The sequence below is a fragment of the Neomonachus schauinslandi genome, chromosome X (genome assembly GCF_002201575.2).
Source record: "Neomonachus schauinslandi chromosome X, ASM220157v2, whole genome shotgun sequence".
In the NCBI taxonomy this organism is placed as follows: domain Eukaryota; kingdom Metazoa; phylum Chordata; class Mammalia; order Carnivora; family Phocidae; genus Neomonachus; species Neomonachus schauinslandi.
Window position 1 is genome coordinate 33,667,381 of NC_058419.1, and position 16,298 is coordinate 33,683,678.

General features: G+C 34.9%; 1 protein-coding gene across 2 annotated transcripts in view; it reads left to right on the forward strand.

Annotated features, from left to right (window-relative positions):
• The window catches only part of LRCH2 (leucine rich repeats and calponin homology domain containing 2), a 97,058-nt gene that overhangs the window by 47,273 nt on the left and 33,487 nt on the right, over positions 1-16,298 (forward strand). For both annotated transcript variants that reach the window (XM_021686414.1, XM_021686421.1), the window contains exons 7-12: positions 1,479-1,566; positions 1,875-1,986; positions 2,174-2,271; positions 2,369-2,427; positions 4,536-4,643; positions 10,695-10,760. In XM_021686414.1, coding sequence (XP_021542089.1) covers positions 1,479-1,566; positions 1,875-1,986; positions 2,174-2,271; positions 2,369-2,427; positions 4,536-4,643; positions 10,695-10,760 — 531 coding nt within the window. The remainder of the gene's footprint in view (positions 1-1,478; positions 1,567-1,874; positions 1,987-2,173; positions 2,272-2,368; positions 2,428-4,535; positions 4,644-10,694; positions 10,761-16,298) is intronic.

Sequence of the window (16,298 nt, forward strand, 5' to 3'; positions counted from 1 at the left end):
ATAAATGACAGAATATAAGGATTATAAATAAAATATGTGTACCTGGCACAGTAGCTAATACAGTGTAGACACTCAATAAATGCTAGCAAGTATTGCCTCTCTTTATCCTTCAAGACTAAGCTCAAATGCCACTTTCTTGGGTGAGGCCTTTCCTAAACTTACCAAGAATTGATTTCTCTTTTCTCATAGTACTTTATATTTACCTTTGTGATAGTCTTCAAAATATATAAACATACTTCCTCTCTGGGCTGAGAGCCCTTAGAGGCCAAACATTTTTTAATTCATCTCATTTCATTTCAAGCATTCAGCATAGTGCCTGGCACTTACTTGGTAATTGCTTACCTGAGTTTATTGATACACTCCTGAAAACTGTACAGATCAGTATTTGGGGAAGAAATATAGCATAGTGATTAAGATCAGGGACTTTATAGTGTTAGATTCTTGGGATCAAATTTAAACTGCCATTTGTAAGTTGCAGGTCATTGGGTAACTTGTTCAATCCTTCCCGGCCTCTGTTTCCTCACCTGCAAAATGAGAAAACACCAACCTGCTAGAATTTAAACAAGGCATGTATGAGGTATCATCTTTAAAGCACTTAGCCTAATTCCTGGCACATAAAAAATGGTCTTTATAGAATATATGCAAATTTGCATGTATGTAAATTTGCAAAGTAAAGTGAAAAATACTTTACAACCTGGGTGGCATACTGTTGTGTAATTCAGAAATTTGTAAGGACAGTTCAGTCCTCATACCAAAACAATGACTTACTCAATTCTTTGCTGTTTTTTTTTTTTTTTTTTTTGCATTTTCTCTTAATTTTTGGATGGGCATTATTTATAAAGCTAAAGCATATTTTTAGAGCTAATGAAGAAATTATGAATTAAAGTTAAAAAATATTTCAACGTTCTATGGTGAAATTTGTTAAACCAGAAAAATAAAAATGTCTTTCATTAAGTTTATTTTCTAGCAGGACTCTGCTTTTCTGTACCTCTCAGGAGAAGTAATAGGTTATTGTTAACAATTGACACTTTAAAGATTTTATTTATTTTTTAGAGAGAGAGGGTGTGTGCGTGCACACACACGAGCTGGGTGGGGGAAGGAGCAGAGGGGGAGGGAGAGAGGGGGGGAAGGAATCTCAAGCAGACTCCTCACTGAGCATGGAACCCGATGCGGGGCTGGATCCCACAAGCATGAGATCATGACCTGAGCTATAACCAAGAGTTGGACACTTAACTGACTGAGCCACTCAGGTGCCCCAACAATTGACACTTTACAACAGAGCACATGCAGGGAAAATATTACATGAGGGATATGAATAAAATATTTTATAGGAAGATTTCTGATATTTCCCCTTCATGTTCTTAAGGATTTTAGACATCAAGAGAATATATTCTCTATTACATAGGGAAATTTTAGGTCATGTCTGTATTTATTTAAGAAGAAAACCCTAATTGCCCTTAGAATTTCTATTTCCATAGTATGGAAGACTTTTATCCGAATAAAAATCATGGCCCTGACTCTGGAATTGGAAGTGATAATGGAGAGAAACGATTATCTACAACAGAAGTGAGTCTTTTCTATTGCTGATCTATTTTATTTTAAAATTTTGTTAGAGTTTTGAAATAGGTAGACACTTGCACACACTTGATTTATTTTGCTTAAAAATATTATCATTATTACATTTTATGACTTCAAATGAAAAAAGGACATGCACATTTTTAGAAGCAGAGCAGTAAACCTTAACATATTAATTTTTGGTTTGAGAACTGGAAATGTAAAGCAGATATTCTACACATCCTATGTGAAATTAAAGCAACTTAATCCTATTCTATCTTTAAAATGCCTCATTTGTACTTTGTGCTTATTCCTTTCAGCCATCAGATGATGACACAATCAGCCTTCACTCTCAAGTCTCAGAATCAAATAGAGAGCAGACATCAAGACATGACAGTCACTCAATAGGAAGTAAACCTGATTCTCAGAAAGGTAATTCATATGGCACCTGCTATTTTTATTTCATGTATATTGCCCTTATTAAAAATGCATTTTGAAAAATTATAGTATCTTCGGCCAATTGTTGTATTGAGAAAATCGACTATTATTCTAAATAATATAGTATGAAAGCCTACTGTTTACTATTTATATTTTCTAACAAATATTAATCTTTAATTAGACCAAGAGGTTTATGATTTTATTGACCCTAACACAGAAGATGTAGCAGTTCCTGAACAAGGAGATGCACATATTGGATCATATGTCTCTTTCCTTAAGGTAAAGAAAACTTTGAACAAATACTAATAACATATTTTCTTTGATCTCACAAAAATACACCACATAGATTTAAAATTATAACTTTCTTTTATATAAGGGGAAAGAAAAAGGTCCTGAGAAATCTCAGAAAAATGAAGAATTGGGAGATGAAAAAAGGTAAGCACACAGGAATTCTCAAATTGAAATGTTACTTATACATGAAATATTTGTTAGGTATTCCTACTTGAAAGTACTTTGAAAGAATATAATTTTTGGTTCATTTACCTGTGGTGTTCAGATAGTTAATTTGTAAGTACTTCATTTTTCTGCATTCCTCAATTAAACTGAAAATTATAGTAAGCAATTAAGCTGAGTGTAGTATATACATTTCCCCTGCCTCCCAGAAGTATAATTCTCCTATTATTATTACCGGGGAGGACTGTACTTTCACATACATTGCTTCATTTGAGCTCTTTAGCAACTCTTTAAAATAGATGATTTTTTGCATCATTTGGCTAATAAGGAAACAGACCTGGAGTTTCAAGTGTCTGGAACTCAGGTCTTCCAACTCTTGGTCTAATACACTTTCCATTTCATCAGACTGGTTATAGTAATTTTAAGGGTATTTACCTCTGTATTTTATTAAAATCCTTCCACTTTGGATCTTTTCTGCTCATTTATCTTATGAAATGATGGAATATGACTTGCCATATTCAGTCACTCCTTAAAATTGCTTTGTAGCTGCAGGAAGGAAGGAGGGAACGTTTGTTGAATACCTACCATGTACCAGGATCTGTGCTATGTGTTTTCCCATGTTTCTTATTTATTCATTTATTTTTTTATTTTTTTACAGTTTTTAATTTTTTTTTTTTTTAAGCACTCTCTACACCCAACATGGGGCTGGAACTCATGACCCCGGGATCAAGGTAGCATGCTTTTCCAACTGAGCCAGCCAGGTGCCCCAAAGATTTTTTTTTTTTAAGTTTTATTTATTTAAGTAATTTCTACACCTAACATGGGGCTTGAACTCATGACTCCACAATCAAGAGTCATATGCTCTTCCAACTGAGCCAGCCAGGTGCCCCTCATGTTTCTTATTTAATCTTTAATAAATGCTACAGGGTTGATACTGTCCCTGTTTTTACAGATGAGCAAGGGGAAGCTTGGAGACTACATTTTCTTGCCTAGAACCACTTAGTGTCCACTAGAACCTAGGGTGTGAACCTAGCTCTTTCTGATCCCTAAGCTTTTTTTTAAACATTTTTTTTTAAGATTTTATTTATTTATTTGAGAGAGAGAATGACATAGAGATAGCATGAGAGGGGGGAGGGTCAGAGGGAGAAGCAGACTCCCCGCTGAGCAGAGAGCCCGATGTGGGACTCCAGGATCATGACCTGAGCCGAAGGCAGTCGCTTAACCAACTGAGCCACCCAGGCACCCCCTAAGCTTTTCTCTTTTCTTTACATTGTGCTTCCTCCACATGACCTCACTGGTAACTTTTTAATCAGTCATGAATTAGTCATCTCTGGTACCGCATAAGGTGGTACATTGCTTTGTCTTCTACTCTTTATATTTCATTTTTCTCTTACTTTCTCACCTTATCTCATGAAGACAGTTGGATTGAGTGTCACAGTGGCATACAAGATATGGTCAAGATACAAAGTCTTAGGATTTGATACTGTGTTTTAAATGAAATACCTTTGGGATAAAATTACTAGAGTTTGGAGAATAGCTTATTTAAAAATTCCTTTGTTCTCTTTGATTAAAAATTATGTATTTTAATGAGCATTTTCCTGCAAATTTGCCAATCTTACTTGGACCTATTTCGCATTTCTTCTACTCAAACATTTTACATGGAGATTTTTAACATCATGATGAATAAACTGATAAAAGTTTAGTGGTTTAGTAAAATTTTTATAACATTTGATATTTATAAATACAGGCATATTAAAACTTTGCAGTTCTTATTACATTCAAGACTGGGGAGTATGCATTGTTAAATTACACATTTCAGCAATTACGAAATGGTAATACAGTTTACTTTGTTAGCCGTTAATTATATTAATATCACCAGTATCGTACATTTCCTATTGAATAGAAGATATATTTTTATATTCCTTAAATATTCCTTATTTCTTATTTTAATGTTTTAAATACAAGGACATGAGGATTATTAGCTTTTTACATGATATTAGAAATGAAAAAATGGTTTCTATTTCTGGAAGCTGGCATTAAAATATCATCTGCCTTACATTTTGGATAACCATGTTTGTGTCATCTTTCAGACTTGGGAAAGAACAGTTACTTGCAGAGGAAGAGGATGATGATTTGAAGGAAGTAACTGATTTGAGGAAAATAGCCGCTCAGTTACTGCAGCAAGAGCAGAAGAACAGGTATTTTTTTCAGTAATGAGATTTAAATAGGCAGACTTTATAATCATTAAATGATTATTCAAAGATTATCAAATGAAGTTTCCAGTAAACAATAGGACCATCTTAAGATCTATGTCAAGGGACTAACTACTAAAAGACAATAGGAAATAATTAGGAGAGAAGTGTAAAGATATGTACACAATTGACAAATACTTTATATTCACATGGTCATTTTATTTAATTATTGTGTAGGTGTCTCTTTTTTATTCCTGTGTGCTATATAATAATAACTGATTTATTTGTTGATATTCATTTTAGCTCACAATAGCATTAGATACATTATAAGCATTTCTCCCCAAGTACATGTCATGTGTATGTAGTGCACTTTTTATCAGATTCCAGATTACTTGGGATATGTGTAAACTCCTTAGAATTGAATGGAATTTTATAATTGTTGATTAAATCAACATGATGATTGGTCACAGGTTCACTTTGGTTTGTTCCTTGGTCAATGACGGTATCTCCCCCTGGCTAAGCTTTCCCCAGATACATGCCATTGGCAATAAGGAAGACGTATGAATGAATATAAAATCAGTGCAAGTCCATTTTTAATACAGGAGAAGTTCTCTGTGCTGCTGAGGGTCAGCTATTATGCCATCTTTAGGTACTGAGAGTACTACATTTATTGTTTTGAAATAATAAAGAAGATTTGAGTTTTTTTTGTTTGGAGAAAATTAAAAGAATAATTTTGGTGCATTTAACATGGGTAACTAATAAGTACTTCTCTTAACCAAAAAATAAATGTTTGTGGGTCACATGACCATGTTTTGGAACGTTTAAAATTTAAGTACATTGTCATTTGCTTTTAGATATGCTTTGAAAAATAATTACTATTGAAACTTATCAAATTGCAAATGTCTGGTTTTAAGGGCCACTATTTTTTAAAATAATTACTAAATACCCTTTTTTGTGGCAGCTATAAATTCTACACTTATAAAATTAAAAACCATACTAGAAAATATCATTCCTCTTTATCCCTTCTTTATCTAATGTATCCTCATTCCCAGTTCACATTTTTCTTCTACCATAACTTTCTGTCACCCTTTTATGTGAAATTTATTTTCTAATCTTTTCCTATGATTCATTTCTAATGGACCTTTTTTTATATTGGCTACTTGTGAGGCTATGTATGTTTTTCTCCCTCCAGTATAATCAAAGTATATTGGTCGCCCCCATGGTTTAAGAGGCTTGATGAAGCAAGCCACCACCTGCTCTGTTTAGCTTAAAAAATAGCTGAGTTTCTGTCTCTTCTACCCAATAGGTGAAATAATTGTATTTATCATTATGAGCAGAGAATACTGATTTTAAAAGAACCCACAGCAATATTTATTTCTCTGATTAGGTTAAGAATAGTATTTGAGTGTATAATTTTAGATTTTAACAATGTCATAGATATCATTTCTATATTTTTCAGTTTTCTACTATTTTTCATCTATTCCTATAACTTGAATTATTCTTTTTAGCTTAGAAACAACATCAAATGATGTTTCATAGGTTTTATTTTTGTGATAGTTTTGTAATCTGTACAAAATAGTGCCTAGCACTGTGCCTTGTACATGGTAGGTACTCAGTAATACTGTATTAGTTAACTGCTTGCTTGAAGATGAGATTAACAAATTTAAAGCTAATAGGAACCATTAATTTAGTTATGTTCATTCTAAATAACTTGCTATTTTTTTAGATGTGTGCAAAAGTAATTTCTCTCTGATGTTTCTCTTCATCAGCTTTTCAGATGTTAGCACATATGAATATAGATCCTTTAAGATAAATATTAATATGCAGTGACATTAATGTAATAATTATGTCCCATTTTGGAAGGCCTTAAAATATTTATATCTGGTCATAATGTAAGGAGTACATTTTACTTTTAAAATCTGTAATGTATAGACAATTTAAATTAGATCCTTGGCCAGTTCTGTTCTGTTAGTGACTGAACTTAAACTGATCTCAGAATTTTTGTATGCTGAATCTAGCATTTTCTTCACTAAATAATCTCTTCCCTTCTTCTAAAATATGTTGCTGTTGCCCACATCTCTTAGACATAGATAATTAAAATTTTTGTTTGCTATTACAGTCCTTGATTTGAGTGAGTCCAAAAAAATCAGAAGTAATCTTCTATAAAGATATATCCATCCCTTAGAGGATTTGATGTTAATTGTACCTTCTCTGGTTATAGATTTTCTCTTTCACACTGTATTGTGTTTTAGGTTCCAACTTTATTAATGACGAATCTGAAATGCTATTTAAAATTGCAAGTCAGGGATGCCTGTGTGGCTCAGTTGGTTAAGCACCCGACTCGATTTCAGCTCAGGTCATGATCTCAGGGTCGTGAGATTGAGCCCTGAGTTAGGCTCCGTGCTCAGCATGGAGTCTGCTTGAAATTCTTTCTCTCTCTCCCTTTGTCCCTACCCCTGCTTATGTGCGTTTTTTCTCTCTAAGTAATAAATCGATAAAATCTTAAAACAAAATAAGATAAAATTGTAAGTCAATCAGGAGTTATAACATTTCATTTTAGGTTTTAACACAGTCATTTTAATGTTTTTGCTTGTTGTTTGTCTTGATTTAAAATGATTTATGTGGAGTAAGATTACCCTCACATATCAGAAAGTACCACCTAGAACTCCTACTCTGACTGTATGCTACTTAACTGTTTTTAGGTAGCAAATAGTTGAAGGTAAATACAGTGTTAGTTTTAGCTGAAAGAAGCCATGCATGTACTCCCGAATTAAAGGCAATTAAAAAACTGCTTAGATTGAATTTGGTGATGGTTTTCTTAAAGCAGCTTTGCCAATTGTTTAGTTCATACTATTCTTAAAGATGTCTTTTATTCTTTAAATAAGTTTATACTGGTACTTGGTGGATGAAACTACCCTAGGAAAATAACAAGAGGGTATTGCACAGAATTAATAGTGAAAAAGGATGGGGAAGGAGATGAAATAAATTATCAAGTAGATAACTCACAAGTGTTCAAAGTCTGAAGGCCAGTTTTTAGAAGACTGCTCCCTCTTTGTCTGAGATGCATAGATTAAGCTACTTTGTTTTGATAGTTTATTGTTGAGTTTTTATAAGCTAATCTTTACCCCCCTTGTTAAAGTACTGGATTATTTCTACTTGTATTTGAGTGTATTGAAGTCCCTCTGAATTGGTGAAGCTCCTTATATTAAAATAGCTATTCTGTAAGTTTTTAATCTTCACTATAATTTGGGAAATTAAAAAAAACTATCATCTTAAAAAATTATCTTAATGTTCTAAATTATTTAGCTAATTCTTCAAATTTCCACCAACCCTCTTAAATCTAATTATTAGAGAAATAACTACTGTTCTTTTTTTTTTAAGATTTTATTTATTTTGCGGGGGAAGGGCAGAGGGAGAGGGAGGAAGAGAGAGTCTCAAGCAGACTCTGCGCTGAGCGTGGAGCCCGATGTGGGGCTTGATGTCGTGACCCTGAGATCATGACATGAGCTGAAATCAAGAGTTGGACACTTAACTGCCTGAGCCACCCAGGCGCCCCTGTTCATTTTCTTATACAGATATTCTTATTATGTGGCTGAATAAGTTGATGTTTAGGTGGCTTCTTAAAATTTGTGTGGTTATCATCATAAAGAAAGGATTACGATATATGTGGGCTTTTGCAATGAGTAGCTTCAGTTGACTGGTTCCCATTGCATGTTCACTTCTGCTAACTTGCATAGTATTTTCTGTTATCTTTCTTTTTAATAATTATTTTATTTGCTGTTAAGTGTGTCCTGAGAGTTTTCACGTACTGCGGAAAGATGTGCTTCTTAACTATGTAATATGGCTAAATAAAAAAAAGTAATTTTGAAAAGTTATATTGAAGTATAATTAAGGATCATGGAAAGGAAAATCACATTTTGAGAAGTTTATTATTTTGGTTCAGAATTACAGAAATTATATACATAACCTATTTCATGTGATTTTTTTTTTCTGATCATATATATGAATATTCCAGTTTGAGGGGCATCATGTTAACCTCTAGCTTGTTGTGACTAATTAGGTAGTTCTCCCAACCCTTGAAATCTATCCATTCTTTCTCTTTTGCTTGCTTTACTAATGACTTCCCTGTCCTCTCCCAAAACATCTTACTTCTCCCATCTTTTGGTTTGGTTGATGTACGGGAAATGTGAATACAGATGGAGGCCTTTGTGTTATAGAGCATCATTCAGTGAAAAATTCTTCCAGAGGACCAGAGCAGCAGGACATGCATCAAGGTATCTAGAGTTTGTGGAAACATTAAGTATTAAGGGGCCAGGTTGGTGCAGCTGAATTTTATAGTCATTTACTTAAAATACAGTACTAGTAACTGGGTTAGGGAAATGTGTTAATAATCTAGAATAGATATTTAGATAAAATAGATGTTTATTTTGACTTTGAGTATCACAGAGTAAAACATTAAATACCCATGTACAAACAAGCGTTTACGTAGGGGAATTCTCAAGTATATAAAATACATTTTATAGGTAAGTGGATCTCAACTTTGTTTTTCTTTCTGCTCCAGTCTGATTTATAGACATCAGTAATTACAATGCTAGTAAGTGTGGTTTGCGGACAATTCAGAATTTACTGTAGTGAGGGCATTGTAGCTTGATCCCTCACCTCCCGCTGTCAGCAATTCTGACATTCACCCCTCAGGACAGTTCTCACTGTTACATCTCCTTTTTAAAAATCACTCTTTAAAGGTGTATTTCTTCCTAATAGTCTTAGATATTTTTTTACCTTAGTTCTTTTGCATTTCGGGATTAAATGCAATTTTAGTATATGTCCATACTAAGAAGAATAAAGGTGGTGTTTGGTGCAAAGCTATAGTGCTTTGCCTGTGATACTTGTCCTTTGCTCCTCACTGTGATTTCCTCCTAGGGAGGCTTTAATCCATCCAAGCTAGTGAGGAAACCGAGGTAATGGAAATTGGTTTCTTTAGGTTAACCATCTTTCTGTAATTACCACCTTATCTTTAGCTTATGATATCTTTTAGTAGTAAATATGTGGTTTTAATTTTAAATTATTTTCTCCTCTATGTTTTGATAGTTGACATCCAAAGGTTTTTGAATAAAAGACATATTTTATTCCTTATAAGACTAAACTTTAAAATTGAAAAGTAAGTTACATTTAAATCTATAGTAAATAAATATTAAGAACTCTTAAATAGGGGCGCCTGGGTGGCTCAGTTGGTTAAGCGACTGCCTTCGGCTCAGGTCATGATCCCGGAGTCCTGGGATCGAGTCCCACATCGGGCTCCCGGCTCGGCGGAGAGCCTGCTTCTCCCTCTGACCCTATCCCCTCTCATGCTGTTTCTCTCTCTCTCTCTCTCTCAAGTAAATAAATAAATAAAAAAAAATCTTAAAAAAAAAAAAAAGAACTCTTAAATAGGTTAGTGACTTATGTGAAAGAAAGTTATTAATTCATTACTTTTGACTTTGAGATTAATACTTAGAATTCTATAAAATTATGGACAAGTAGTTCTCTCATGATGGTTTGTCGTTCTTTCTCTTTTTTGTTCTCTTCAAATACCATTTCATTTGGGTACTAAAAGTTTAATAAATTTGTGAGCTTTTTTTTAAATAATTGAACTTTAACATGGTTTTACATTTAGAATTAAGATTTGTTATTTGGCTTTTGGCAAAATGGTCATCTGTTGCATCAACATAACTCGTGTCATTTGCTGTGCTGGGAAAATGAAATCAGTCATGATGGCATCTAAACAATCTGCATCTGTTTTTCTGTCTCAGCCAAAAGTTAGATACACACAGGGCAATAGCATGGTTAGAAGATAACCCGGTTTTGAGAAAAGGTTTATAAAAGAAGATGCGTGGAGAGTTGGTGAGCTTCATTTCTTCATAATAGTCGTGGGCATTAGTTCTAAATAATATGTAAACATTGTTTTCTAGCAGAGATCTTCATGGACCAGATGCAGTTTATTATGGAGATTTTTTATTTCATGTGTAAACACTTTTCTCTTTAATGTGTTTTGGAATTAACGTATTGATTTACTTCTAGGATTCTTAATCATTCAACTTCTGTCCCAAGAAACAAGCCAAAACAAACTATGGAATGCGAAAAGAGGTATAAAAATATCTTAGTCCTTATATTTAGTATTTTATAATGAAACTTGATTCTCTAACAGTGATTTTCCCATATGTGGGCTTTAATTGAATAAATGATATAGATTTAATGTAACTAGATAATTTAATGAAGAAGTGTGTTCTAGCACCAGTTAAATTTACTTTCGATATAAACAAATTCAAAAATGCTGATCTGATCTCTTTTTGTGCTCATACCTGCATTTTGTTGTAATGATAGAAGCATTTATTAACTCAGCAAACCATTTATTGTATGACCATTACTGCTGGGAATAATGTGTTTCTTCATCATGGTGTTTGTTCTGTTATCATTCACTTTTTATTTCATTTCAATTGAGTTTTACTAAATTCTTCTATATGAATACAGGGTCTAAGTTAATATATATGAATTCCAGAGAACTAGAAAACCTTGAAAGTTTCTATTTATCTTTTTGGCAGTTTGAAAATTTGCATCAGGTTCAATTCCTGGGCCATTCCTGTAGGAGTGTAAAGGTCCAAGGCTGGGGGTAGGGTGGGTATAGCAGTATACACAGAAAGAATTAACATTTCTTGAATGCTTTTATACGCAAACTGTTCTGAGTGGGTTAGATGTCTTATCTCATTTAATCCTCATAGTAACTCTATGAAGTTGTTACTGTTGTTACCCCATTTTGTAAGGGAGAAAACTGAGGCTCAGAAATTACCATAATTTGCTCAAGGTCATACAGTTAGTAAGTGGTACAGTGAAGATTCAAGCTCAGGTTGTCTGGTTCCAGAACCCCAAGTCTTAACATATGGTAACAAGAACATTTTGCTTCCTTGAGATTCACACATCCCACTGATATCTTTTCCTGGATACCTCACAGTCTAAACTAAACTTATTTTTTCCCAAATTTATTTCTTCTCCTATATCGTTTGCCTGAGTGAGTGTGCCACTACTCAGTCACCTAAATCAGCAACTTTGAAATCATCGGAAACTTCTCTCTCTTATGCACCCCTCCCAATCTAGTCAATCACAGAAAATTATAGCTTGTTTTATTTTTGTTTTTATTATTTTTTATTTTATTTATTTATTTTATTTTTTATTATTATTTTTAAAGATTTTATTTATTCATTCGAGACAGGGATACAGAGAGAGAGAGCATGAGCAGGGGGAGAGGCAGAGGGAGAAGCAGGCTCCCCGCTGAGCCAGGAGCCAGACGTGGGGCTCGATCCCAGGACCCTGGGATCATGACCCGAGCCGAAGGCAGATGCTCAACCATCTGAGCCACCCAGGTGCCCCATATTTTTTAAAGAGTTTATTTATTTATTTGAGAGAGAGAGAGAACACGCACAAAGGGGAAATGAGAGGGAGAAGCAGACTTCCCGCTGAGCAGAGAGCCCGATGTGGGGCTCCATCCCAGGAGCCTGAGATCATGACCTGAGCCGAAGGCAGACGCTTAACTGACTGAGCCACCCGGGTGCCCTGAAAATTATAGCTTCCTAGCATTACTTGCATCTATCCCAACTTCTCCATTCCTAGCACAGCCATGTATGTTGGTTTAGGCCCCATCCTTTTCCTCCTGGATTACTGCAACAGTCCCCAGACATATCTCCATGCTTCACTTTTGCCTACCTTTAAGTTTGTCTTCTGCACTGATGTAAGAGTGTTGGTTCTAAAACCATCTAACTGTGTGACTGCCATTTATTATCTTCTACTGGTTCCTTATCACTTTTAGGATAAAGCTGAAAATGCTTAACCCGTAAGATTGAAGTGAGTTTCTGCCTTCCTTAAACCTTAGCATGCACTCTTCCACTGGCACCTTTTGCTGTTAGGAACAGTACTTTGTTTTTTTATTCTGTCATGGTTTCACATCTCTGTGTTCTAGATCCTGGTTTCTCTACTGGGATTGCCTTTTCTTCTTTTTTTCACTTAGGCTTTCAGAATTCAGTTCAAGTGTAAAGATGACTTTTTATACTCAAGTCTAGAAACATTCCACTACTCAAATTTCATTAATTGGATTTAACCCACTCCCACCCTTTTTAAATACTGATTCTGTTATCTTATATATTTGCTCTCCTTCAAGTTTGTGTTATTCCTTTCCCCCTCACTTCCTTTCATTCCCATCTTAAGCTTCCTCCCCAGGCTCCTAATATTCTCTTGAGAAAGACCCAGTTGCCCAAACCTCAAAAGTGTGATATCTAATCCTGGCCTCTCCTTCATAGAACTATTATTATTATTATTTTTTAAGATTTTATTTATTTATTTGACAGAGAGAGAGACAGTGAGAGAGGGAATACAAGCCGGGGAAGTGGGAGAGGGGGAAGCAGGCTTCCCGATGATCAGGGAGCCTGATGCAGGGCTCAGTCCCAGTAGCCTGGGATCATGACCTGAGCCAAAGGTAGACACTTAATGACTGAGCCACCCAGGCGCCCCATAACTATTGCTTCTACTTTTCTCATTTTCAAAACAATCACTCAATTTTTTCTTTAAAAACAAAATTAAAAAAATATTTTCCTGATTATAAGATTAATGTAGCTTTATTGTTGAAAAATTGTAAAATTTAGCAAATGCAAATAAATAAATAAATATCACCTATTATCCCACTCTCCAGAGATGACAAGTCATAGTATTTTGGTATTTTTCCCTTTAGACCCTTTTTCTATCTGTGTGCATGAATATTTGCACGTGCATGTGTTACATATATATACACCACAGAGTTGTATAACCTGTTGCCTACTCAGCACCTCCACGTGGTTGTATAATAGGCATATGAAACTTAACTTTCCAAAACCACACTCTTAATCCCTCCTTGTATGTCTTGAATTTTTTTTTTTTTTTAAAGATTTTATTTATTTATTTGACAGAGACTGAGATAGCGAGAGCAGGAACGCAAGCAGAGGGAGTGGGAGAGGGAGAAGCAAGCAGGCTTCCCGTGGAGCAGAGAGCCCGATGTGGGGCTCGATCCCAGGATGCTGGGATCATGACCTGAGCTGAAGGCAGACGCTTAACGACTGAGCCACCCAGGCACCCCTCTTGAATTTGTTTTTCCTGTATTTTTTCCCATTTCAGAAAATGTCAGCTCATCCTTATAGTTGCTCAGCTCATTAACCTTAGAGTCAACCTTGAATTAACATGTCACTTTCTTTCACATGCCTTATCTAATCCAATAGCAAATCTTGTTGATTCTACCTTCAAAATATACCCAGAATCTGATCACCTCTTACAACCTTCACACCTACCACCCTAGCCCTTGCCATGTTTTTAAAAAATATTCTTTATTTTTATTATTTATTTTTATTATTTTTACTTTTTTTTCCTTCCAAGTTTTTATTTAAATTCAAGTTACTTAACATGTAGTGTAATATTGGTTTCAGGAGTAGAATTTATTGATTCATCACTTAACAACACCTAGTGCTCATCACAAGTGCCCTCCTTAATACCCATTACCCTACTAGCCCATCCCCCCACCCACCACCCCTCCACCAATCCTCAGTTTGGTCTCTAGTTAACTGTTTCTTATGGTTTGCCTCCCTCTCTGTTTTCCTCTTATTTTATTTTTCCTTCCCTTCCCCTATGTTCATCTGTTTTGTTTCTTAAATTCCAAATACGAGTGAAATCATATGATAGGTCTTTCTCTGACTTTTTTCAGCTCTAGCCATCTCAACTTCAGTTACATAAGCCTCCTAACGGGTTTCCTGCCCTTGCTTTCCTTTAGTCTGTTTTTCAAAAAAGCATCAGATTGTTGAAATGTAAGTCAGATCATATCACTCTTCATAATTCTCTAATGACTTCCCATCTCATTCGGAATAAAAACTAGAGTCCTTTAAGGACTTACAAACCTCTACATTATTTGGCTCCCTCCTGTCTTCCTCTCTTGCCTGGTCTTCCTGGTTAGTTAGTTCCTCTCTAGCTATACTATATACTAGGTCTCCTTGTTGCATCTCAGTACACCAGGCATTTCCTGCTCCCTCAAGACTTTGCCTCTGCCTGAAATGATTTCCCCCTAGATAACCATATGGCTTATTCCCTTGGAGTCAGGTTTCTGCTCAAATTTCACTTCATCAGCAAGGGGTTCCCTGGACAACTTAAATAAAAGAGCATGCCTCCCCCACTTCTTTGTCCTTTTTCCCATACCTTGTTTTATTTTTCTCCAAAGAACTGAATACCCTCTGACATTCTGAATTTATACTTTTTTGCCATCTGGCATTCTGAATATATACTTCTTTTATTTGTTTACTGTTTGTCTTCACCACCACACCACCCCCTTGGCACACTACAATGTCGGTTTTATCAGTTATTAAGAGAAGACTATTGAAATCTCCAAGACTAATGGGGGATTTGTCTTTGAAGTTCTATCATTTTTCCTTCATATATTCAAATACTCTGTGTTAGATACATAAATGTTTAGGACTGTAGTGTCCTCTTGGTGAATTTATAGCTTTGTCATTTTGAAATGACATTTTTTATATTTCTGGTAATACAGTTTGAAGTCTACTTTTCTGATATTGTATAGTCATCTGAGCTTTCTTTTGATTAGTGTTAACATGATAGCTACATGTTTCTCCATCCTTTTATTTTTAAGCAATTTGTGTTTTTGTGGAGAAAGTGGGTTTCTTGTATTTAGCATATGGTTAGCATCTTCCTTTTTTTATTTAATCTGACCATCTTTTAATGGCAATGTTAATATTGTTTATACTTAATGGAATTATTGATATTAATGTATTTAAATCTACCATCTTCTAATGTGTTTTTGTTTTATCCTTTATAGACATCTTTCCTCTTTTTAATTTTATTTTAAAGTTCCTATTTATCTCCTTCATGGGCTTATTAGCTATAATTTTTTGTTATCGTACATTAGAGATTATTTTAGGGTTTAAAGTATAGTGTTTAACTGGGACACCTGAGTGGCTCAGTCAGTTAAGCGTCTGCCTTTGGCTCAGGTCATGATCCCAGGGTCCTGGGATCAAGTCCTGCATTGGGCTCCTTGCTCAGCGGGGAGCCTGCTTCTCTCTCTGCCCGCCGCTCCCCCTGTTTGTGTGCTCGCTCTCTTTCTCTGACAAATAATAAATAAATAAAATTAAAAAAATAAAGTATAGTGTTTAACTTATCGCAGTCTACCTTCAAGTGCTATTATGCCATTTCATATATTGCATAACTTTACAACAGTATACTTCTCTTTCTTCCCTTTTGGCCTCTGTGGTGTTGTTGCTGTACATTTTACTTATATATATGTTATAAACCCCATAAAACATTGTTATTATTTTTGCTTTAAAGAGTCGATTATTTCTTTTCTTTTTTTTTTAGATTTTATTTATTTATTTGACAGAGAGAGACACAGCGAGAGAGGGAACACAAGCAGGGGGAGTAGAAGAGGGAGAAGCAGGTTTCCTGCAGAGCAGGGAGCCTGATGTGGGGCTTGATCCCAGGACCCCGGGATCATGACCTGAGCCGAAGGCAGACGCTTAACGACTGAGCCACCCAGGCACCCCTCAATTATTTCTTTAAAGAGATTTAAATAATCAGAATAATGTCTTTTATCTTTCCTCCCTTAGTTACCAT